The sequence below is a fragment of the Cydia amplana genome, chromosome 11 (assembly GCF_948474715.1).
Source record: "Cydia amplana chromosome 11, ilCydAmpl1.1, whole genome shotgun sequence".
Classification (NCBI taxonomy): domain Eukaryota; kingdom Metazoa; phylum Arthropoda; class Insecta; order Lepidoptera; family Tortricidae; genus Cydia; species Cydia amplana.
Window position 1 is genome coordinate 9,822,033 of NC_086079.1, and position 26,091 is coordinate 9,848,123.

Here is a 26,091-nt window from a genome sequence, read left to right on the forward strand (position 1 = left end):
ACTGACGTTTATCTGACATGGCTATTTTTACGTTACGCATACATTTGACGTTCCCCTCCCCCGCAAAAATCGGCAGACTGTTTTGTACAGAAAATTACAGACAATGGCGTCTCCGTTTGATTATATCCTCCAAGTCTAGAACATTCAACTCCTGTTGCTCAGGGCACACTCCTTTACCGAAACAAATGCATACTACGGTGTAGTTATCAGAAAGTAGATTTTATTTTTTTCCATGCATCTGTTTTTAGGGTTCCGTACTCAAAGGGTAAAAAACGGGACCCTATTACTAAGATTTCGCTGTCCGTCCATCCGTCCGTCCGTCCGTCCGTCTGTCACCAGGCTGTATCTCATGAACCGCGATAGCTAGACAGTTGAAATTTACACAAATGATGTATCTCTGTTGCCGCTATAACAACAAATACTAAAAATAAAATAAAATAAATATTTAAGGGGGGCTCCCATACAACAAACACGATTTTTTTGCTCTATTTTTTGTTGATGGTGCGGAACCCTCCGTGCGCGAGTCCGACTCGCACTTGGCCGGTTTTTTTATATATTATTATTACAGCTTTTTTATGTATTTCGACATTAAGAGAACTTATACATCTCTTAGTAATAGTAATACGTTAGTTTGATTTGGTAGTTGAAGTTAGTTGTATTTTATAATTGTTGATGTATTTTTTTATTGCTTGTATGTAAATTCAATGTTGACGTGTAAAAGTGCCCTTGTGGGCTATTTGCTGAATAAATGTTGAATGAATGTTGTTGGGCAATTTTTTTTGTCCGTGGATCTACCGGTAGAACTGTAAAAAGAAAATTATAATGATGTATGGGCATTGGTCCTACTAATTGTATAGTACAGTCAATGTCAATATGGTGACATGTAGCTGGTTCTGCGGTCCCAGAGGCGTTACCGCGAACGATGTTTCCTGTCCTTTTCGCACTTATGATGTTTTTTGCAGTGCGAAAGGGACAGGAAATATCGTTAACCGTTCCCGGTAAGGCCTCTATGTGCTTACATAGCACGGCATTGCATTCGATAGCGGTTGCGGTAATATTTCCAAAGCGAGTAGTATAGAGATAGGTTATTTTTATTTCTTTTTTATATTTAACATACCAATTATGCACCTGTTATGCATTATTTGACGACCATATAAAATGCATGGCAAACATAAGGAAGAGAGCGAGCTATTTTTTTTTAAGTTCAACGCTCATCGAAATATCGTCGCGTCTCGTTTATTTACACGGGAGCTGCTATCACTTCTAGTGGAACCAAGGGCAACGCAATTTGGTCGTAGTCCTACTGATAGAACTAGGGACATGAAAAAAAGCCCGTGGTACTACTAGTTGAACTACAGGTCATTTTACTTGCCTATAGTCCTACTGATAGAACCACGGACAAAAAAAATTGCCCGTGGTACTACCAGTAGGACTACGCGGTAGGACCACGGGCAACAAATGGCTTTAAATACTTCGCGGTCATTTAGACTCCGATTTACTCTTTATAGTCGGAAAGTGCCCCAGTGCTGTATTCTGATGAGTGCCAAAGATTATTAGGAAGTAATTTATAGATTTGTTAAAAGTGTTTTATTAAGCCCAGATTTGTTAAAAATCGCGGAAATTTTATTCAATTACATAAATGCAGCATAAATGTATTTATAGATTAGCAAGAACATTTTGAACTAGATTTGATTTATGATTTAGACTTTAAATTCAGGTCTCGATTCAGTATACTTATAGATAAAACAGATTCCCAGTGGTACCAAAAAAAAGTTGTGGAGGTGGAAAGTAGAAGGTTCTTTTAACTTATCCGGACTAACTCTCGTATGTCTAGACAATGTTGAATTAAGACTATTTAATTCATACGCTCTTTCATAATACTAACGGTATATTTTACCGACGTATTGCGGTCTAATGTTACCCAATTAATTAATTAATTGAATTCTGTTTATAAAATGTTTATGAAATGAAGAAAACGTACATTTGTCAATATAAAAAATTTATTACATACTTTTTAAACACATTTGTTTTTGACGCCAATAATATTAATTATTAATTATCCGTTGGCGTCAATAACCAGTGAATCTATATTATAGGAAGGTCAGTCGTGTTTTCTTAAATCTATCGCACAAACGCCGGGGCAACACCGAGGGGAGCTCGGACTATGGGTGCCGCGGGGGCATAAGGGAAGGGGGCAGCATATGCAGCAGGGGCAGCATACGCAGCGGGGGCAGCAAATGCAGCGGGACCAGCATACGCAGCGGGGCCAGCATACGCAGCGGGGGCAGCATACGCAGCGGGTGCTGCGAATGGCGCCGCGGCGTAAGCAGCCGGTGATGCGTACGCAGCATACGGGGCAGGTCCAGCGAAGTACGGAGCGGCGAACGGGCTAGCCACCAGTGGGCTCAAGGCCCTGTTGACCACGCTGACTTGTGACGCATATGGAGGGATATTTTGGGGAATAGTTTGAGCGTAGCCCACGTGAGCTGGTGCGACCAGGGGAGCAGCCACGGCGACGCTGCATTCCGCTCCGACGGCGAAGGCCGCGGCGATGAGTACGATCTAAAACAAAAAAAAATCAAATAATTTGTAGATAAAATTTATATGAAAGGTCAGTAAAAAAATATAAGAATTAGGCATCATTAACTTGGCTCCAAATTAACGATTTCCTTTAATAATGATCCTCCTGGTCCTGATTTAATCACTAAATAAAATAGGAACGTAATTAATTAAAGACTTAACTACTTACAGATTTTAAAGAAAACATTTTGCTTGTTTGACAGAGGACCTTCCTTGGCGAAAAGAAGATGTGTTGTGTGATTAGCAAAGAAAAAGTCAAGCCTTATATACGTCGTATATTGTGATTCAGATAACGTGCTGATAAATAAACATTTGTTTGACGAATTGCGGCCGGCCATTTGGGATTCATGTGCACGTGCGGTGAAATGGAGCACATTGGGAAATTGTCTGCAGCGAGAAACACTGTTTTTTGCAATAGCTAAATGGTATTCAATGGATTGAGTGCTTGGAAACTGAGTGAAATTGGGTAGGTACTATACATTCAGAGAAATACCAAAATAGGTATTTATTGTGAAACCTCGATGATACCTTTGTTAAAAATGAACTTTGATTAATTAACTGTTCGTGATGATTTCCGTGATATCTATCCTATGTCTTTCCCTGGGACTCAAACTATCTCAATAATAAAATATATTTTATTTAAATCTGTTCAGATGTCAAGATAGAGTTACTTTCGAATTTATTATAATATTAATATTATTAAAATGGGACAACGCCCCGATGATGATTAATATTATTCATATAGTAAAAATAGGAATACTAAGGAGTTATTGGTTGATGGTTTATATTATACATTTTCGACGTTACGAAAATGAAATCGTTCGTTCGAGTCTAAATTTTTAGTGCTCCATACAAAAGTTCGTTCGCGTAGAACTTATGGGAACACTTCGGTCTCGAAAATCGGTTAAATGCGTTTTTTTATTGATACTTGGTTTGAGTAATATACTAAATAAATACCTACTTACTAACGTGGACAACATGCATAGATAAGGATCGTACCACGATCGTAAAAAAACAAGATGCTGCCCATTTAGTTATACAGACATGTCTACAAATATCGTGCTTAATAGACCAGTAGGCGTATGATGGATGTTGTAATACACGTGACAAAGTAATCGTTACTTTTTATCACCCCACGAATGAAAGAGACAGATATCACAATCATACTGTCACATGGGTTGGTCTCGGACTGTCTAGAACATGGACCTATAATATTCTAGGTCCATGGTCTAGAACACAAAATAACTAGTGTAATATTTTGCCTATATCCCTTTTAGTCTACATCGCAAACGGTCTAGAACACAAAATGACTACAATTATTTAGACCTTTATTTACCTACATTTCGTCGGTTTATCTTTACGTTAGCGATGTCAACGGAGACCCGCTGCCGCGGGGCTCCTATTTCTGTGCGGTTTGGCCTTCGGCCATTTGAAGATACCTAACGAACCTAACCTACCTATATGTGGTCATTTTGTGTTCTAGACCGTTTGCGATGTAGACTAAAAGAGATATAGGCAAAATATTACACTAGTCATTTTGTGTTCTAGACAGTCCGAGATCAAAGCCTTTTTAACATCACGTGATTGAAAAAGACAGACACTGTGTCTGTATTTTTCAATCACGATAACAGCGCCCATCATATCCAATACAGTAGGAAATAAATTTATTAACTTCTCTACTCTGAAGGGCGCATATTAACGTCGTGAATCGTTTGTCGTATTACGCACCCGCATTAATCTAAGTAACATATATGAAATTAAAATATCCATTATTTATCGTGGAACTACAGTTCATTTGAACTTGTCTTGGAAATGAGCCGGTGTCTATCAATTTAGCATAAGCTAAAAAGCTTGCTTTATGATTACCAAAATACGGCTATTCTTTACCCTATCATACTTCGTATCCTTTAGTTTAGGTGATGAAAATCATTACGTTGATATTGCGCCCTAGGAAAAAGAGCTTGAGAAAAAGAAAAGCCTTTCACGGGAAATACTTAAACAAAAAATACACGAATTTAGCCTTTATGTGCCGTTGACCACTACTTCCAAGCATTTTTTTTCACCAGCCGTTACGTAAGTTGCAGTGAAATTGGTGTGCACAAAGTCGAAATTAGAATGCAGCCGTCGTTATAGAAGTCTGGGTCAGCTACCGTGGCGGTTAGCCAGCGATGTCCTGCGTATTATTAACGCACGCATGCGGCGTCCGTCTTGTTGCTCAACTAAATCACATTTCGTATAAAACGTGACGATGCGCTGGAGACGACACAGTCCACCGACTCCTACTTTAGCGTCCGAACTTGTGAGCAGTCACACAAACTAAGCAAAATGATTGCCAAATTCGTTGTAAGTATATTTGCCTGGTCAAACTAGTTTTCTCTAAGGACATTAGGTACCAACTCCGTAGCAATGTATCATAATATTGTACTATCTATATAGTTACCTACTCATGTTTTTTATCCTTTTTAATTTAACCAACAGAAACGTTTGCAAAAATATTCGAAATTCAAAACACCTTCCCAAGCGGACGGGTCGAACATCAAGAAGAACATAGGCATAAAGAAACAAGATAACAACGAGATCAATCTTGCTTACAGGTCGTCTTCGCCTTAGCTCTAGCCTCCACCAGCGCCAGTGTGCTGCCCCTAGCCGCGGCCCCAGCTGCGCTCGTGGCTCCAGCCGTAGCCCCTGCAGCGTACGCCGTGGCCCCCTACGCCAGTTCCTACTCCGCGCACTCCGTCAACCATGCGGTAGCCACCCCCGTGGTTGCCCCCGCCCCACTGGTGGCCGCCGCTGCTCCGGTTGTCTCTTCTCCTTACGTTGCCGCTCCCGCTTTTGCCCCATCTCCGTACTTTTCCAGATACGTAGACTCCCCTTATATCTTTTAAACGAATTTGGTGATATCATTGCCTTAGTGACTTGCTCAATATAATATGTACTAAAATATATTTTTGGTTAAATAAATAGTAAATAATTGTGATAAATATGTATGTTTTTTATTATATATACTTTCAGTAGTTTAGTTTGACCGCAAAAATAATTCTGTTGACGTTAACTAAAACCATAGAGAAATATGCAAGCTTACTTATTTCTCAATGCTAAAACATATTTATAAAGAGTAAACACGTGTCCCATATACAAACATTATTAATCCAATAATTAACAGCAAGTTATGTATAACTGAGTGGTTTTCCGGTAATAAGATTAAGTACTAAACACTAAATACTAAGGAGCGAGCATAACATCGCAATATTACATTAATTAGGAAGCGCGATTTAACATTTTAGCGGAAACATAACTTTAGCACGTGTATAATTTGTTCAAAGAGATCCAAAATATGATTAAGCCCTTATTACAAATTACAAATTAAAGTATTATTGGGAGGTAATTAATCATCTAAGTTGATATAAGAAAGTAGATCAACGCGTAATCTTGTTAAAGTAAAGGTTCTTATCTTATCATAAACCGTCTCTTGGGCATATAAATAACGAAACCTTTATATTCCACATCGTTTTTGGAAAAGCAAACCTTTTTAACTAATCAGTTTGATCTAACACCACACCAATTACGCGTGAGTAGGTACGTAATGTGCCCGGTAAATAATGTGCATAGTCACCTAGATATGAAATGATAAGTCATGTGGCCATACGACACAAGAACAGTGTCATTGAAAACGCCCTGCCCTCCTTTGGTGTCACCTGCGTCCGCTCCGATTCTACCAGCTATAGCAATTTTCATCTATGGATAAATATAAATTTTAGCCCACACAACAACTAACAACTAAATGCGTACGTTGTGAGGTACTCGTATGAAACCTCTTGATGCTTGCTAGTAATTATCAGTAGTAGGTACTTAATAAATAAAGTAATTTTTCGCCCAAAAAAGTGAAAATGAATTGGAGAACCGAATCCAAAAGATAGGTAAAGGAAATAAATACACACCTGAGGTGAGGTGACAATAATAACACCCATATTGTGACCTAGCGAGAGGGAAGGTCTCCGTTTCGGCTTGGGCAACAAGACTTTCGTACGTACAAACATACATCCAAAGGATATTCGTATTTTCCTCCTCTACAGGTCACAATTCTCAACCAATTCTCGTGAAATTTGATAAGCAGGTTCGATAATTTTTTTTATTTGCCAAATAAGTTTTAGATTTTATTTTTATAGCCAAGCCATGGGGGTTCACAAGGTCTAGAGCTCACTGAGCCACTAGTCTTTTTCTTAATTTGTGTATGTACAGTCAAAGTAAAAAGAAAATAATACTTAGTAGGTTACTTCTCTCTCGAAGCAATTAAGCCAATATTGTAAATAAAACAATGTTTTGTACTTTCAAAGACTTTTATCTACTAAGTCCCGGCCTTTAACGATTGAGACCGAATTATTTATAGCTATTAGCATAATCTACAAAAAAAAAAAAATTAAATCTAATACCTACCTAATCAGTATTGGCACACTGTCGATAATTAATTCTAAGATATTTCAAGTCTCAGATAAGACTGCAACAAGTACTGTTAACAATGTGAAAGCGGCTCGTATAATTTGAAACCAATCAACAACTCGCGATTGCGCCATATTGGTAACATACATGTGAGCTAACTGCGTTAACGCTTAGATACTTCAACGTAGTTAAAAGTTTTGGGATTCTTATTCGTTTTATATCATGTGTAGTGTGCATAGAAAACTTAGTACTCCGTAGGGTTCCTTTTTCATGAATGTGTTACAAAGAAGGCCACTTCAGGGCTTTCTAGTACAGGTGTTACCTACTAGTACTTGTGTCTCTATGGGAGCGTCTAACTACATTAAGATACGATGCAAAGTACTTAATCTACGTAACTGATTCGCATGTGCATCATCCATTGCAGAGTCCAAGTTCCAAACGACTATTTAATATAATAAAGAAAATGTGATATTTAATGGGCCTCAGCCGACCTCATCTGAAAGTAACAAGATTGTAAAATAATTATAATAGCTACGGTTAAAGCAATTTACTAAAAATCTTTTCAAGCTTCAGAATTTCACCAATGTTTTTTATGTGAATGTGCGAAGTATCAAAACAGTTTCCTGGCGTTGCCAGTGAAACGTATGTGCAGACATAAAAATTCCCAACTGGACCGCAACACGTGTACGGCCCGAAGTAGCGTTAGATTCTCAACACCGACTCGGCTACAAACATACAAACTTCCTTGCTACGGTTTCAACTGCTCCATTTACCTATTATTAAAGAAAATACCTATAAATGGGAAGAATGATTTTATTTTTCTTTTGAGCTGAACATAGAACGGATGATTTAGTTACAGAATTCTCGGATTGCTGGATTTATTTCATTCTCCTCGTATTGGTGTTTTACTAAGTAGTTTGGGAAAGCCAATTACCAATACTAAATAAATAATAATAAAAAAAATACTGTACCTAAACAGTTAAGAAACAATCGTTGATTCAAGATTATGTCTAAGTATCAATAAAGTGATAAGCTATGTTGATTACAAACCGTAAACGGGCTTTTTCTAAAATAAATATCGAAAACCCGATTCTTTCAAATCTGGACGTTCTTGGGCTCATTCTACTCAGAATCGACAGCACTCTCCATCCTACCATTAAAAAAAGATGTCCCAAAATTTTGTATGAAAATTGTACATTCCACTACGTCACGTTACATACAAGTGAAAAATTTTCTCATACTAAAAACGTGACGTAATGGAATGGACATTTTGGGACATCTTTTTTTAATGGTAGGATGGAGAGTGCTGTCGATTCTGAGTAGAATGAGCCCAAGAACGTCCAGATTTGAAAGAATCGGGTTTTCGATATTTATTTTAGAAAAAGCCCAAACACAAGTGGACATTTAAAAATCATTAGGTATTCAATTTAATTTGTTTATATCGATATACCATTAATACCATTATAACGATGAACACTTTTGCTGCTGCAATTAGCTTACCTCGTAATAAACAAAGCCTACTTGTACGGGATATAACCAAGCCGTTCCGTAATGATCATGTTAAAATTTTAATTTAATTTGCATAATTTTGCTATTCGCAATTCTTAAGCACTTAACAAAGTTTAGTCACATAATTAAGGACCTCGACAAAAATACCATACCATAATATAAATTATAAGGTTCCCGGAGGATGCAGAAGGAAGTTGTTATCGTAGGTACTTAATCCATCCTTAATTTAAAACAAAATTAAATTGTTAGTGTAACTCTAGCTCCGGAAAGCGGCCTTGTTGACGTGGGACTGAGCTGGAATGTCTTTCATATGTCGAGTGAGCTGTGGGCCAAGATCGTCACAGAGTGGCGCACAGGAGTGGCAGCCCCGTTCAGATCGAGGATCTGGCAGACCAGGTAGACGAAGGTGAAACGTGCAGACTCCTTTTTACGATGACTGCACTAAGCCAGGGGAATAGAAAAAGGGGGAGGCCTTTGCCCAGTAGTGGGACACAAAAGACTCTAATAAGGTATTTATTATTTCAAAAAGATATTTTAATTAGGTATTATTTATTGAACGTTGAATAATCGAGTACAATCAATAACTATAATGGTGAGGAGAATTAACATTTTTGGTGATAAAGTAGGCGGATGATTCCTGAAGTACAATGAATAAATTTAGAATTATGTATTTACTCACATCTCACATATGAGCAGTAGGTATAGGTTCCTAATAGGTAATAAAACTTACAATAAACTTAGACTGTCCTCTTAGCAAAACTACCTATCTCAGTTTCAGTATCAGCCTCTTTTGCTAACGCTACATATCCAGCCGAAGGCTGATACAAATGACCTAGGCCCAGGAGGTAGGGCTAGACTTGGGCCGAGCATGTGTTTAGGCAGTATATAAGCTGGCCGGCTCGGTTCCTAAGCACATTCGTCCCACATCTCCTTCTTCACCTCTACAAGCCACCCCAACCCACCCCTCAAAATGTACAAGCTGGTAAGAACGTTTATTTCTATAACCGGCAGTCATTATCGAAATAAGAAAGTTTATCAAATAATCATATTTTTATATGGAGACTTCTAATGTTTTGAGTATTCTTATACGAGCATCATTTTCAAAACAATCAAAACCATAAAGTACATACATGAATATCTAAATTCGTCATCATCAATATCCGTATTGGGATTGGGACATATTGAATATATACCAAAATGTAGTTAAATTAATAGAAAATTAACAATTTTTTAATCATTTGTTTTGTGTTCGCAACGAGATTTTTTTTTAAATAATGTTTATATGGCAGTATCGTACAGTCACCACACGGGATTGTTACGCCATTTAGGGTCCTAGCTAAATTGGTTGTTCCATACTTACGCTATGGAATGTCCAATTTAGCTAGAACCCAGAATTTAGTAAAATAAGGGACACCTTAGTTGGTATAGGTACCTACTGATACCTAAATATCGGTGGGAGTACCGCTCCTGGGGATTCGGTACCATCACTCAATTTTCTACAATGTTTTAATTTTTACTTGAGTCTCGCTCCTGTTTTTATTATTATCACACGAATAATACGAAACCCAAAATACAGAGTTATTTATTTCTACATCAAATAATCTTTTAAATATTAGGTATCGTCAGGTGACAAGCAAAAGTCACTAAGTACCACCACAAGTTCATAGCCATAGTGAACCATATTAGTACGAAAGGAAGGTTGATTTTTGTTTAAATATTTTATAGTAATTAGTGACTTTTGCTTGTCACCTGACGGTATAAGAAAGAGATATGTTATTATTTATTAATTATTATGTTTAATATGAATAGTTAAAATAAGAACACTGATTTAATATTAACACTACTTTTACACGCTCCGTCGCCCATTCTAAAAAGGTTGTTGATTTATTAATACACTTGTTGCACTATCAATACAAGGAGCAGTCAAGGCCAATTCAACGGTTTTAAGCCAACAAAAAAAAAGCTTTTGGTGTGCAAAAGTCAATATTTAATTATGGGATTTCAATTATGATTCAAATCGTCATATTATCTAGTAGAGGTAAAAATAATGTTTTACAAGGCACAAGGGTTACCTAAATTCGCTTATTTTTTACGTAAAGAAACCTCTGTTCAGAAGCATTGACCCAGAAGTCAACGTCCCGATTAACTACGGCTTAAGGATTAAATTCTCAAATTAGCCAAATGTTAAAATTTAATATTAAGTGGGGTGCTCCGGTGGAAAACTCATACGTGTGACGTGCACTGTCAAATTTCAAGCAATTTTCAAATACCATGAAGTTATATTTTTTAAACTGGAGCGAGTTGTCACTTTTTTTGCCATACTAATTTGAACCTTATCACCGAGACAGAAAGTTGTTCGTACCAGACTAGAGAAAACGGTCCACTTGAGATAGAAAAACCCGAGCCCTGTGTCTCACTCGCACATGTTGCCAATGTTAAAAAGATACCATTATGGTAGAAATTATATCAATAAACTACTGAATTTAATTACCTTCTTATACAATTTTAGTGCTATATTCAGACTACAGTTCTGATATCTTTTAAGTAATTTGTAAATAATTATGATGCCAATATTATTAACTGATTAAACCAAGCGCATACACAGCAAAAAAAAAACTAAATTTTAGTATGGTAGAAGTTGTAGTAACTTTAAATATTAATTGGTATCCCCAACTTGATGACATTTCTTCAAAACACGTGAATGCGAAATTTCTTAAAAATTGTGAGGAAATGTTGTGTTAAAGGTTGTTGGAGTGAAATAATTGCTAATTGTGGAATATTGTTTCACAAGAAAGCCACAATTATTACATTTTACTATAAAAATACAAGACAACATTGTCAAACTCATTAGGGTGACTATGATGTCGGCACGTTTTGAATCGGTCTCACAGAATTCTTATTAGTTATTATTAACGTAGGTAATGTAAAAGTAAGTTTAACATAATAGGTACCTTATGTCTTTAATACGGCATGTTTAATTTAAGATTTGTTGTAGAACAATTGAAGGGATGTTTACAAAAACAACATAACTGCTTAGACCGGTTGACACTTTTTTAAGAACATACATTGTTGATCGTTTCAGGTGTCAACCAGTGTAGTCAGGTATGTTGTTTTTGTAAACATCCCTTCAATTGCCAAAATTTAAAACCAAAGTTCTTAACTCCTTAAACATTACAGACTCTCATTTATACATAATATTTTGTTAGGTGTGTTAAACTGTTTATATATGACATCGATTCTTTATAGGTAGGACACATTTCCGTCAATAGAAAAAAGGCCAACTTTAAAAAAAAACGTCACATTTGCTAAACAGATCTTCAATGACGCTTATACTTAAAAAAAACTGAAGTGGACAAAAGGGTAGCCTACCTTTATGAACATACCATGAGTGAGTGCGAAAGAGGCCGACTACAAATGAAAAAAAAACCTGACCACTTAAAATTTCACTTTATTTAGAAGTTGACACACCCTACTGATATATTCCATGTTATCCTAATATCCCACATACAGATGTCTTATGGTCACCCTAATTAGAACGAGATGCAGGGCTCTAGTTTGACTTCTCATGTGGACACACTTTTTGGTCAATGTACTCGATCCAGTTTATTAACTCTAAATCCGTGTCAAATACAGATTTAAATGTCATGATTGGTAGCGTTCACGTTCTTCTAACCTTACAATACAATCTATTGGGCATTAATTATCATTTCCCATCATTTGTCCCTATCTAGCGTACACTCCTAACTAAGAGTGGCGTTTAAAAATTACTTGGAAAAATATCCGCGGTCACCGAACTTAGGTATCTGGGGGCACGGCAGTGCCCCCGCCAAGTCGAGCGCGAAGCAAACACTGCCGTACCATCCTTTACTGGAACCATTTCGCCGCATTTTCAGGCCCCTATTTGAGAACCTCTGGATAAGACCAGAATGCAGAAATTTTCGTCATCCAGTAAGCTATAATCACATACTTAAAATCTAACATTTCAAGTCTGTAGGTCATTTAGTTCCGAATTTAATCGAAAGCAAAGTTTCGCATTTATGACACTCATTCACTCATGATCATCAGAATAGAACTAGTACTTCCCATAAACTCAGAGACCTGAAATTTGGTACAGAGTTAGGGTTTAATGGCCACATAAAGGGTAAACCTAAAAATATTGCAATATCAGTCACGTTTTAAAGATCTAAGAACTGCATAAGTAAGTTTGTAATCCGATATAAATATATGATATTACAAAGTTACTGTTGCAGTTCCTACAAATAGTAGGTAAAGTAAAGGTACACTACGATGTACGATGTGAGTATGAATGAAGATATGTTTAGTTATTATATGTGTATACATATTATGGGTATGAGTACCCAAAAAGAAGGACTGCCTACAAAAAGAGATGAGATCCCATCAAAAACATTACATGTAAAAAGGTGCAAGTCTCGCAACGCTTTTACTACAAAAAGTTTTGAGATGTAATGTGAAGCCAAGTCGGTTATTTTAATCAGTGCCAGGGGGTGTTAAAGCCGTATCAATAAGATATCTTTAATTTGTAATACATATAATGACTTGGCAATCGCACATAATGCTTTACTCGTACCGTACTCGTAAATATGTGTAATTCTCAAACTGCAATTAGCGCTAGCGTTATGTTCAATTAGAATTATTTTTAAAATAGGTGACGATGATCCTTTTGTCATTATGCAGCCGTGCGATGGCCAAGTCATTATACGTATTACAAATTAAAGATATCTTATTGATACGGTTTTAATACCCCGTGGCACTGATTAAAATAACCGACTTGGTTTCACATTGCATCTCAAAACTTTTTTGTAGTAAAAGCGTTGCGAGACTTGCACCTTTTTACATGTAATGTTTTTGATGGGATCAATTTGTCCTAAACAAACTGGACCAATGGCGGAAAAACATCTTAGATATAACACCCAGCAATTTTAAGCGTGGCCCAGAAAAATTGTGGTACTGAATTATTACCTAAGTGCGGTTTTCGGAATTCTGGAGAAAAACATTTGTTGTATGGGATATTTTTTGTCATTAATTTAAGGCTTTTGTTCTTTACGATTGCTTTGTTGTAAAGTACCTAAGTATTAATTAGTAAAATATTTTTGGTGGCGATATAGGTATATTTCATAATCGTTATAAATTTACTAAAGGCTTATTTATACATTTACTTGTATTTTAAGTACACGTTTATGAATCATGCCTACACGCATAAAGTCACGACTGTATTCCGGCATAATATAAATTGACATTTATTCTCGATACACATATTTAACCACTTTTATGAAAGAGCGACCTCGATTCGCAATTCCTGGCCAGCTTGCATACAAAGGACGTGTAATGTAATGTCGCTGATACAATCACGAACACACGCATAGTATTCAAATTAGGCGTATACGTCACTCGATATATGACGTGCCGAGCCAAAGCTGCCGGATTAAGACCATATGGTAGGAAGCTACTTAGATATCCGTGTAAAAAAAAAACATTTTAATTCGAATTATATATATAGGTGAACCAGGATCTATTGAGGGTGCGCCATGTTGCGGAATTTCACTGGAACTAATTTTTTCATACTACACTGAATTGTCACCCTATACATGAGAATAACAGCGCCCTCTTGACAATTATCATATATTACTGGTCAGGCTATACTAAATATTTGATCTTATTAACATTCGCTCCATCTATAGATGTATTGTGCCAATTGAAAGACCAGACTGAAATTAAATTACATTAGCATTAAATTATGACAAATATGTACGTAATGTCATGATTTCATGAAGTCCACGATATACCTAGTCAGTTTTTCTTTATATATGTATGAAATATATTTCAGTTCATAATTTATATAAAGTCCGTCAACCAAATCTTGTCAGTAGTAAAAGGCGGCAAATTTGAAAAATCGCGGGTTAGCAACACTGTGTTCAAATAATTCCAAAACGCGTGTCATCTGTGGAATGTGGATCGTGAATGACAGTCGTCACCTTATTTGTTTTCATTTGGTTTTCATTCTGAATCGTTTCTGTTTCAAGAGATATTTCTGCTGTCACCATTAAATACCAATACATTAAATAAGAATAAGCAAAGCTAAGGGGCCTACAATGTACAATCATGCTCGTTGATGGTAAACATTACTAAAAATTGAGGTTATGACAAGTATTGGAAGAACTCTTTCGAACTTTTAAGATTATGTTCAGTTTTTTTTGTTTTAGGGTTAAAAGGCATAAATAAAATTAAAACGTATGCCTAAATCTATCCAACAAGACCATAAATTGTGTCCTGGAAACCGTCTATAGGCCCACATGTCTAATATTTTCAGCAATCAGTTGTGACTATTTACAAAGGTAAACCTTTTAAACACTATTAAGAGCCTTGATTATATCGCCGTTCTTTCGCAATATCTACCTAATCCATACATGTTTGTTGCAGGATTAAATCTTGCCCAATATAAGGCGTTCGTAGTACGTAGTATCTTTTCAGACAATACTTACCTATGGCGGTTTATGTACGTGTACAACGCAACCAAGTCGAAAAGTGACCCTTATCTTATTTACCTTTAAATTAAATAAACACCCAAATATCAGTTGTTTTATTTTTAATATGTATATTGTACAATATATACCAATCAAAAAAATTACACAGGTATGTCATATTCATCCAGTACAGTACACTAATTTACATTAACAAGTGGCATATTATATTGTAAATAACAAATATATGCACTATCTAATTATCTGCATTTTGATATGATTTTATTTTAGTAAACTTAGAAGACATAGATAGGGAACAAAGAGAATATAAGCAGTTGTTTTTGATATCTTCAAATTTGTTCATCATTTTGATTAACATTGTTTTAACATCGCTTTTAAATTGTCCGTCCATGTTTCAATTTTTTTCAATAAACCGCGAGTGATAATTTGAATTGACGTACGCAGGGCGCGCTCTGCGGAAAAAAAAAATCTGTTGGTTCGATGTTCATTGCTGCTTTTCTTAGCGCAATACTGCTCTTTGAGTGTTGCCCTACTTTAGTTTGCTTTACATTGCTACTGACAAGATTTGGTTGACGGACTATAGTAGTGTTACTACTAAAATTAATTTGATTTGCGTCCTAGTTATAGGTGAACCAGGATCTATTGAGGGTGCGCCATGTTGCGGAATTTCACTGGAACTAATTTTTTCATACTACACTGTAATGTCACCCTATACATGAGAATAATAGCGCCCTCTTGACAATTATCATATATTACTGGTCAGGCTATAAATGACATGAAGTATCAAAACAATAACATTTTAATGAATTGATTTATTGATTCAATACACTAGAATGATACTATTTTTATACTAATATTTCGCTATAATTGTACGGCACAATGTTAAATCCGTTTTATACATATTTGTATATCTAAAGCTCTGCAGCTCATACACTTAAACAGCTATCAATCATAAGACAATGCCCCTCGTACACGGACAGGACTAACATCAATAGCGCACGCGACCAAGGCGTGATTGTTTAGACCGGTCTCGTTATAGAAAGGCGGTCTGGATCTAGATTAGATAGGCCCACACCCGATGTCCTTTGCGACCTAAAGGGCGGTCGTAGGACGTGGTGACAAATCCAATGACGTGACTAAGAAGAGATACTATCTTATTCGAACTTCAAGATATTCACAAGAGACGACACGTATACTAGATCCATTCTAGATACGTTATAGTTTAGATTTCAACTAGTTCTCTTTTGCAGCGCAATTCGGGCAACCAATGTCACTTTTACGTTAAATCGTGTTGGATATCTATTAGATGTGAATTAGATCTCTAAGTAATATCTTGTGGAAATCGTTCAAGAGTATCTCCAGAATCGCGGAAATGTCAAATTTGACAGGTTAGATCTTAAACATATCGTTATCGTATCTTGGCGATCTCTAATAAACTCTATTACAAAACCCGAATTGGGCCCTATAGCCTCAACATTGTTGCGCTAGGTTAGACAAAAGCATCTGGTATTCATGGAGCTATGAATAAGTTTCCTTTGACGTACATGACTAAGCCTAAGGGAACACCTATTAGGTTAAAGTTAAACAGTGACCTTGTAGGTTGAACTAAGTAGTTGGCAACATCAAATATTTTATAACGTACTAGCTTTTGCCGGTGAGTTCTTCTGCGTGGATTTAGTAATTTAAGTAGCTTATTTTTTATTAAATCTGCTTTTTATAGAGTCCCTATAAAAAACTTTCACTAAGGGGATTGCTAATTGGTCAAAAATGCATTATTAGTTTATGTAACGGTACATAATTAGGCATTAAAACACTCGTGTGATCCTATTAAGAAACTCACTAACGTTCGTTTCTTAAACCCACACTCGTATTTTAATGCCTCTCATTATGTAGCAGTCACATAAAATACAATTTATTTCTTACGTAAAGTAAGTTAAATGATAAAAGTCTTATAATCCTTGTTAGGGTAGGGTAAAGGAAAAAACGGAACCCTTATAGGATATCACTTTGTTGTCCGTCCGTCTATCGTTGTAAACAATAAAAAAAACGTCTCGCACTTGGCCGGTCTTACGGGATTATTTCTGGGATAAAAACTAAGCGTGAAGAAGTAACAGACAGGCTGACAGACACACTTTCGTATTTATAATATAAGTATAGATTTTCCTGTTAACATGTGCCCACAGCACGTTCCTGACGTGAGGTATCGTCTAATAGAAAATGATATGTCAATAGAAAGTTACACGTTTTATTTTGTATCCGCGTGTCAAAGCCTTTTTTGTAGCCTTTAAATAATTGTTTCCTTGCAAACTAAACACGTGTAACCTCAACATTTATTTTATTTTGTGTGTTGAGGGTGTCTACCTTTATAAGTGGTCTAAAAATAATTAGATAAGGTAAAACGTCCGCACCTTACAGTCCTACTTTTTTGTAATCCGTTTATATGAAATGTAGTTTGACACGAATAAATGAATTTTTTTTTTTATTTATTGAGAAACAAACGGTCATATACAAAAATGTGTACATAAATATTTAACTCCCACAAGACCTACAGTTTCCTTAAATTGTAACTGTGCTAAATAGGTACTATATAATATAAGTGCACATACATTTACACTACAAGTATAACTTTAACAAAAAAATTTGAGAAGTTACACATTATGTCATAAACTTTAATCTGAAATTTAATGTAATCAGGTTTGGAACATTGGTGAATTGTATTGCTAATCATTGGAACATTTTCTTTAAAGATATTATACTACTATTAAAAATATCAAAGTCTGTTAGTTTATCACATTCATTAAAAAAGTCTTATTCTTATTCTATTCTATAAATTTACTCTGGTTGAAGATATCTAGCGTACTTACTTATATGTGACTACGCGACTGATTGCGGACAATCAGGATCTAAATTTAAATGTGTATATGAAGACGGTTACCAATTTTCTCTTGGTCTATAGGTTGTGTTCGCCGCCCTCCTCGCCGTGGCCGCCGCCGCGCCTAGCCCGTACGGTGTTCCGCTGGGCGTAGCTTCCCCTTATGCGGCCCCCGTGGCATCCGTTTGGGGCCATGGGCTCGCTCCAGCCCCCATTATTAAGACCGCTGTGCCTGTCGCCACTTCATATGCCAACACTGTGAGGGTATGTACCATGTTCCTAGACTATAATACGTAAAGTTACGGCTAAAATACGTAAACTTACTAATAATGCGGCCTTCCTAATGGATGCAGATCCGCACGCCAATCCAGTGGGCGAGCGGGGCAACAGACAATTAAAGCGAAGAAAATAACAAAATCAATCTTGTCAAAAGGTCCATAAACACGGCGAAAGGCCGTGGTTAGATACAAAAAATAAATGGCAATATAATATCAATTCAGTGCATCCTGCCTGCTCGGGAATATGTTGCCATGCTCTAGAGTAGAAATACAGTTAACTAGCGACCCGCCCCATCTTCGCACGGGTTAACAAATTATACATAAACCTTATCTATTAAAAAAACCGCATCAAAATCCGTTGCGTAGTTTTAAAGATCTAAGCATACATACAGACAGACAGGGAAGCGACTTTGTTTTATACTATGTAATGATAAAATGCAACTACACGATGCGATGATAAATAAGTAGAGCTAACCTTGAAGTAGGCCGATCCAATCTGCACCACTTATCCTGTAAGTAAAGAGTTCTTTTTTTTGCGACAAGCGGCCCTGGCATTTTAGTTCTGGCTGCAAACTTGACCATCCACTTTTTAACAACATTTACTTTAAATAAAACCATTAAGTTTATAGTGCCAGTGACGCCTAAAGATAAGCGTCACTATTAACTCACATTTATAGACGGGTCTAACGCGAAATTTATTCAATTACCTTTATTTACGAATTTCGCGGTAAACCCGTCTATAAATGTGAGTTAATATGTGTTCAAAACGCGAAAGTTTTAAATATTATATTGCAAAGCGTCACTATGCGAAGTAATATACTTATTGGCAAGATTCAAAACGAGATCAATTTATAACTTCGTATTTATAATATGAGGTAATTAATAATCAAAAGCGAATCAATGCACTTATAAAAAATAATAAAATAATTACGTAGTAAATAGGTACCTAAGTTTTGTGACCTTTAAAGCTAAATTGCTAATGCCCCTGCCTACGAAGGTAAGGGCCATAATTTGTGCGATGGGCACGGATATTTTCCTGACGGAGTTACTTATGTATTGTAGGTCCAACAAAAGCCTTATTGAGCTTACAGTGGAACAAGATTATTGTCTCATAGCATATATTTATTTATACTGTTCTTGTATTAGCTCGCCAGCCCAGCCGTGGCCGTGGCGCCTGCCCCATACGCCGTAGCGCACGCCCCCGTCTTGGCGTCCCCCTACGCGCACGGCTGGTAAGCCACACGTCACACGCCAGACGCCACAAGCCCGGCCATACCACCCGGTCAACCAGTGCAACAGTCAACATCGCTTATTTAATTTATTAGCGCTAAGCAAATTTTGAATGTCGGAAAGTAGTCTGCTCTTCAGGAAAGCTGTATTGTTGTTAATAAATTCAACTTTTTGGTTATAATCTGAGTGTTTTTATTTTTCCTGAACTGAAATAGATGTCATATGCGAGAGAAAAAGTGATCAAGACTCCAGTGCCTAGGGCTGGGATTGAACCAGCGTCTCCTGGGTTCCAGCAGACGATATACCCAACCATAACCTCTAGGCGACCCGAAGCACAGCGGTTCCGGTAATACTGGTCGAACTTTCATTGGACACTTCTTCTTTCGTATTTTACATAAATTTCAGTTTATAATTTATACTTATAGTAGTGTTATACTACTTATAAAAATATATATATATTTAATAAAATAATTTTTTTTTACCACACCAGCTCGTAAAAGCTCTTCATAAACTGATAAGAAAGTAATATTTTATCCACAAGAGTGACAAATTAATTTGATGTAAATTTAGAGCTGTTTCCTGTCTGCTGGTAGAATCGGCTTTTAAATAATGATTTTGAATTAAACTTCATTTGTGTTTTATTTCTAATGTTTTACAGTTAAAACCTCATATAACTCCATTACTACCGCCTTGCATAGTTTACGACTAACAAAACTATTTGAAAATAAAAACTAAATCAGCTTCCCTAACGGATTTGTTTGGGCTATCAATGCGTATATACTTTAAAAATTTCACCGACCTAAATATTCACCTAGAGTATAGAATTTATTTGAACTTAAGTAATTGAATGACAAAAAAAAAACAAATCTTTATAAGGCTTCAATAAGATCAACCCGTCTATACTATTTAATCTGATTATTCACTGAAGTCAATTTTCTTCACTACTTGTAAATCTTAATAAAGCCATCTACACGCAAAATTTAAACCACGAGTTGATATGCCGATTATTTTTATCGATTTATCGAAAGCCAGCGAGTAAATGTGAAATAAAAGGATATCGGACGCGAGATCTGGCGTGGCGTTGATATGATAAGCTCACCGTATATGGAAGCTGGATAAGACTGGATTCCGCATGCCACTGCAGTCAGTGTGTTGGTGTTATACATTTATTTCATATAGAGTGGTCAGACAATTGCACTCCACATGATACTATCGGTACCGACCACGATGTGAACTGAATTTTCGTAACGATGTTCTGAATTAAAGTAAAATTTGACTTGAACATTCAAGTAACACATACCTAAGATGTCTGTCCTGGTACTAGGTAGTTTTAGTTACTAGACATTTCAATACAAAGAAATTATTAGAACGTAAAGAAGTTTTACATACAAAACTTCTAGTCGCTCTATTTTTTTGGCCTCTTAAGAGTGTTGCTGTTAGTACAGTCAGCCACGTTATTAGCTTAGCAGCTCTGCATACAAGTATGTATGCAGGTGTGCTAATAAGTTTTTGCCGACTGTACATGGACTTATGATTATGATACCTTTACATCTTCCACATAGTCGGTAAAAAATAGCTGGTAATAAGTGCTGTAGTCTAATCTTCCCGTAATTTAATTTATACTATTGAGTTTGGTGTTAACCACTCCACATAAAACCAGCCTACGCCCAACTGGCGTAGTACGAAAGTGAACTCAAGGCCGCTCCGCTTATACCTTACAATTTCGCTGTATTAAACACGCCGCAAAAAATCACAAATGACAGCTTGCAATGGTTTAATTCAATTGGTTAAATGAATGCTCATGATATGGAAACCATACGGCAAACATTAATGTTTTAATTGCAATGTTCATGAACTAGTTTACTGACTTACTAAGACCTCCTGTTCTCTGCTTCTAAATTTAATCGATTGTTTTTCTATAAGCTGTATCTTTTACTGGGTGTGCCAAGAGAATTCTATCTATCTATCTATTTAACAAAGATAAATCAGATTAAGTTACCGATCCCGAAATTTAGCATATGGTCCTACGTAAGGTAAACTACTCTAATAATGGAGACCAAAGGTGGGGTCATTGGATATCTATAATCAAGTGAATCAAGTCTTTGCTTTTTGTATTGAGACCAAAGGCAAAAATGAGAAACCATATTTAGACGTTGAGACAAAACGTACCTGGGCGATTCTCAGAGATGACGTTCGGTGCCTGACTTCGGTGCCGAATTTTATTTTTTACTTATTTGATACACAACTTTATTTCCTAAAATCCCAATTTGCGTCACCGAATTCAAAAATGCTTACACAGAAATCACACTTCAATTTTATGTCTAAATTATATTATAATTTATTAATATTTTTTATTCTTATTTGATGATAACTATGATAAGCGATGTAGCGAGGCTAATGATATAGCATAGCTTACATAAATGTAATAAATAGTACCTTTGTTTACTCAAGATTTTAAAATAATCAAGTTGCGGCTTATGAAACAACATCTCTAGAAGATATCCCACACTAATTGACTATCCTCATACAATAGGGCGATGTATGGTCCTGAAACAAGTTTCAGACATGTCGACCACAAATTCGCACATAAGTGCTATGAAGAAGAAAATGTTTGTTTCACACAATCCAACGGCACACTCATCAAAAAGAAACTTATGTTACCTACACCCGATAAACAAGATACTTTTGAGTGGTATTCAATGCTCAGAAATATTTAATGCACTTATAAAACAATGTAAACAATACGGAAAACAAGTATTTTGCTAGACTTATAAATAGGTATGTAGTATTTTTGAATGACAGAGGTTTAAAGTGTGAACTCCCTCAATTTCGAACTATTTGAAGTTGTTGACTAATGCTTAAAGATAAAATCACCTATTAATTATGATCTCCTGCACCCTCACACACTTGAGCTAAATTGTAACTCCGATATTTAAACATAAATACATCAGACATTGAGGATTGTTAAAACATTGGCTATGTTGAATTTGTGTTCATGGCTATGCTTTAGAAACATTAATCAGTAGGTACGTTCAGTGCCTTTGAAGCGATATCGACAATAGAAGGCCACTTTATTTGTAATCCCTTGTTTTGTGGGTGCACCTTGCATAGTATGTAAAACACAAGTTATTTTAAACGAAGTGGGATTAACTGCATTTATTTAATATGGCTGACACGTTTAAAGGTATCGTGGTGTAGGGTCTCAAGTGATACAGAGGACAAATTCACATAATATACTCAATTGGTTTGAAGATAAATCAAGACAACAGCGAAAAGAGAGAAAGAAACATTGGGTCTACGTTTTTCAACATACGTCTCGTGAAAAAAAACACTACTCATTGTAAACTAGTGATTTTATTTACTTATACTATGACTTAATTTACGTACAAGCATAGTTTTACGTTTATAAAGCGTATCTTGAACTTTTTAGGTGTGATAAGTTAGAAAATAAAGTACAACAAACTAGTTTACAAAGCAGGATTTGAATTCGGTGATCACTTTCTTGATATCGGTGGTCAAAAAATCCACCGAAACCAAGGAAATCAACACCAGTGATGTCAAAATTAATCGCTTTTTAGCAATTACAGAAATAGTATGAATGATACAGAGGAGACGTAATAATGACGGGTTTAGGTACTTTCGAGGATTTCTTAATCACTTGCATAACGATAAATGCACTAAAACTGTGGGAGAATATTGCACCACCGATCTCAAAAAAACATAGAACCAAATCCACCGAATGACAGAGAAACATTTAAAAAACTACCTTAGTATACTGTGACTGCACCTCTACTTTATTCAATGGTTAAGGCACAACTAAAGCATACTTTGTTTGAGCCACTGAGTTCCTGGTCTACAACTTTGTAAGAGTACCGACATGGTTTGTAAATTACACCGAAATCAGTCAATAGCCCGGGACACATCGTAAATTTGGTTTTATTCAATGTGTTGAGCAAACACATTACTTTGATATAAAGAATATGATCAGTTAACTAATACCTTATGCGTGAACACCGATAATAACTCCGATATAATGCCCCATCTTGAGTAATAATTTTTTGTTCCAAAAAATCTGGGCGCGGGACAGGCCCACCGAACATCATTTTTCGCATTTGGATATTTTTTTAATGTTATATAAAAATAATAAATAAATAGTTTGATAGTGTCCCAGGCAGAATACATGCTGAAAATCATGCCTGAATTAATTCAGATTTATTGAACAGTAAATTCAATAACTTTTTGCTCCGGACACGTAAAAATGGCCCTCCTGAGAAATGCCCACCTACATTTTAAAATTGTTGAATATTACGGTCATGTATACATTTATAATGTCTTCAGTTATCAAAAAACACTGTAGCGTTGCACCGCCGGCAGCGGGCGGGCTTATTATACACATTAAACTTTTTTTGAACTGCCCGCTCTTATTTACGTTATCGATACTGCGCTATTTATGAGTTCCTTGATAGAAAGGGTCGGGCCCTTGAAAAATTATTACTTATCGGAGAATACGCCAAGTTGGTTTTAGAAATTAACGTGCCAACTTTGACTTAACTACGAGTACAGTAAGCCAACGTTTTATTACTGCAATTTTTCGGGACATTTCTTATGTACTGGACATATCTGAATACTAGCTAATATTTTTTATGTATAACCTGCATTTCGATTAGCTTATGTAAGTAGAGTAAAAGATTTCGTGATAAAAATATAGGTAAGTAACTAGTTAAACAAAGTGCGACCACGCAAATCCTTAATGAAATGGTAAATGGTATCGAGATGACTAACCGAAGCGAACTGGTTGAACTTGACTTTTCTACCAATGATGCACTGAAGTGTGCGTTAAGTATAAATACATACGCGTAGTGAAAGAAAGCATCAGTTAATCTGAGTCGTTTGTCGTTCGCACCTGAACTAACACAGACCACGATGAACTCGCTGGTGGTGTTGTTTTCCGTGATGGCGCTGGCCGCCGCCAGCCCCTCGGGCCTGCTGGCCACCGCGCCGCTGGCGTACTCCGCGCCACTGACGTACTCCGCGCCGGTGCTGGCCGCCGCGCCCGCCGCCGTCTCCAGCCAGTCTCGCCTCGACATCAAGTCCTCGCCAGCCGTCGTCAGCACTTCATACGCCGCTGCTCCTTTAGCGTACGCCGCAGCGGCTCCCATCGCTCCCGTGGCCTACACTGCACCTTTAGCTGCCCAAGCCATAGCGCCCGCTGCCGTCTCGCACCAGTCCCGCATTGACATCAAGTCATCCCCGGCCGTCGTCAGCACTTCTTACGCTGCTGCTCCCATTGCCGCTGCGGCTCCCATCGCGTACAGTGCTCCTGTAGCTTACTCTGCGCCAGTGGCAGCTGCGGCCATCGCTCCCGCCGCTGTCTCCCACCAGTCTCGTGTTGACATCAAGTCATCTCCGGCTCTCGTTAGCACTTCTTACGCCGCCGCTCCCGTCACCTACGCCGCCGCTCCCATCGCCTACGCCGCTGGCTACGCGGCGCCCATCGCTACTGCCGCCATCGCGCCTGCCTTGCCCCTGGACACCCCTGAGGTGATCGCCGCCCGCGCCGCGCACTTCGAGGCCCACGCACTCGCCGGCGCGCACCTGATCAAGAAGCGCTCGGCACCGCTGTTCGCTGCCCCGGTCGTGTCCACGTACTCCGCGCCGATCGCCTACTCCGCGCCCTACGCTCCCGTGACGTCGTACGCCTCCTACACCCCCCTCACCTACTCCTCGCCCCTCATTACGAAGGCCTACAGCGTGCACCCTTGGTGAGCGCCATCACGGTAACGAGGATTTACTTGCCTCAGTTCAACGACATCGAACGACAATGATTAACTCGTAAATAAATTGGAACAAATAATATTCAAAGCTCAAAGTTTTATTTTTCGAATGTCTTTTTTAGGGGTTGGGTTCAACTAGGAACTAATATAGTTTCGTCATGTCCGTCCGAGGCTGTGATGCCTCGTGATCGTTAGTGCTAGAAAGCTTAAAAAATACTTCCAATAAAAACTATAGCGAACATGATCGGTCTAACCGAGTTGAGTTATTGCAAGAAGTCTTCTCTTCTTAGTAAAAGACGTACCTACAAAGCGCTGCGAAGGTACTGCCTTATGCTTGTAATGTACACGATACTTTAGTATACGTACTAACTAATATCAAAGAGAATAAATAGATTGTATAGAGGGGTAATGTCATAGTAAATTTTGTAGTCACAGTAAATTTACTGACATCTATCGACACACGATTAAAACTACCAAAAACATGTATATAGATAGATAGATAGAATACTCTTTATTGGCACACCTCAGTAAAAAGATACAAAAGAAAAGAACAATTGATTAAATGTAGAGGCAGACAACAGGCGGTCTTATTTTTTGTTTATATGGATAAATGATTTTATTATTTTGATATCATTTTGATTCATGTTCTTTCACTGATACCTATGTGTTAAAATTGTTGAATATCAAACGCTGTCGTCAACGGTATCTAGCCGAGAATGACTTTTTTGATTTCCGAGGCACGTTTTTTAGGGTTCCGTAGCCAAATGGCAAAAAACGGAACCCTTATAGATTCGTCATGTCTGTCTGTCTGTCTGTCTGTCCGTCTGTCCGTCTGTCCGTCTGTCCGTCTGTCCGTCTGTCCGTCTGTCTGTCCGTCCGTATGTCACAGCCACTTTTCTCCGAAACTATAA

The 26,091-nt window shown here is 37.2% G+C and overlaps 4 protein-coding genes across 4 annotated transcripts; 3 read left to right on the top strand and 1 right to left on the bottom strand.

The window, feature by feature from the left end:
- Positions 1-2,088: 2,088 nt before the first annotated feature.
- On the bottom strand, positions 2,089-2,845 carry LOC134652210 (cuticle protein 38-like). Its single transcript, XM_063507377.1, has 2 exons — positions 2,750-2,845; positions 2,089-2,562 (listed from the first exon to the last, which is right to left on the bottom strand). Exons 1-2 carry the CDS (start codon positions 2,765-2,767, stop codon positions 2,122-2,124), a joined length of 459 nt encoding a protein of 152 aa, XP_063363447.1. The 5' UTR covers positions 2,768-2,845; the 3' UTR covers positions 2,089-2,121.
- A 1,834-nt stretch (positions 2,846-4,679) lies between these two features.
- Positions 4,680-5,520, top strand: LOC134652211 (cuticle protein 63-like). The gene is made up of 2 exons (XM_063507378.1): positions 4,680-4,923; positions 5,175-5,520. The coding sequence occupies exons 1-2, from the start codon at positions 4,906-4,908 to the stop codon at positions 5,463-5,465; spliced, it is 309 nt and encodes a 102-aa protein (XP_063363448.1). The 5' UTR covers positions 4,680-4,905; the 3' UTR covers positions 5,466-5,520.
- A 3,839-nt stretch (positions 5,521-9,359) lies between these two features.
- On the top strand, positions 9,360-19,587 carry LOC134652013 (neuropeptide-like 3). Its single transcript, XM_063507167.1, has 3 exons — positions 9,360-9,508; positions 17,983-18,162; positions 19,323-19,587. The coding sequence occupies exons 1-3, from the start codon at positions 9,497-9,499 to the stop codon at positions 19,410-19,412; spliced, it is 282 nt and encodes a 93-aa protein (XP_063363237.1). The 5' UTR covers positions 9,360-9,496; the 3' UTR covers positions 19,413-19,587.
- Positions 19,588-24,270: 4,683 nt separating this feature from the next.
- Positions 24,271-25,260, top strand: LOC134651978 (cuticle protein 16.5-like). The gene has a single exon (XM_063507127.1). It carries the CDS (start codon positions 24,330-24,332, stop codon positions 25,170-25,172), a length of 843 nt encoding a protein of 280 aa, XP_063363197.1. The 5' UTR covers positions 24,271-24,329; the 3' UTR covers positions 25,173-25,260.
- Positions 25,261-26,091: the final 831 nt, after the last annotated feature.

Bases quoted from the DNA above. Each gene is read 5' to 3' on its own strand.
- LOC134652013 (XM_063507167.1), top strand. The intron at 18,163-19,322 runs GTATGTACCATG...TTCTTGTATTAG, and splicing joins CATATGCCAACACTGTGAGG to CTCGCCAGCCCAGCCGTGGC.
- LOC134651978 (XM_063507127.1), top strand. From the start codon at position 24,330: ATGAACTCGCTGGTGGTGTTGTTTTCCGTGATGGCGCTGGCCGCCGCC.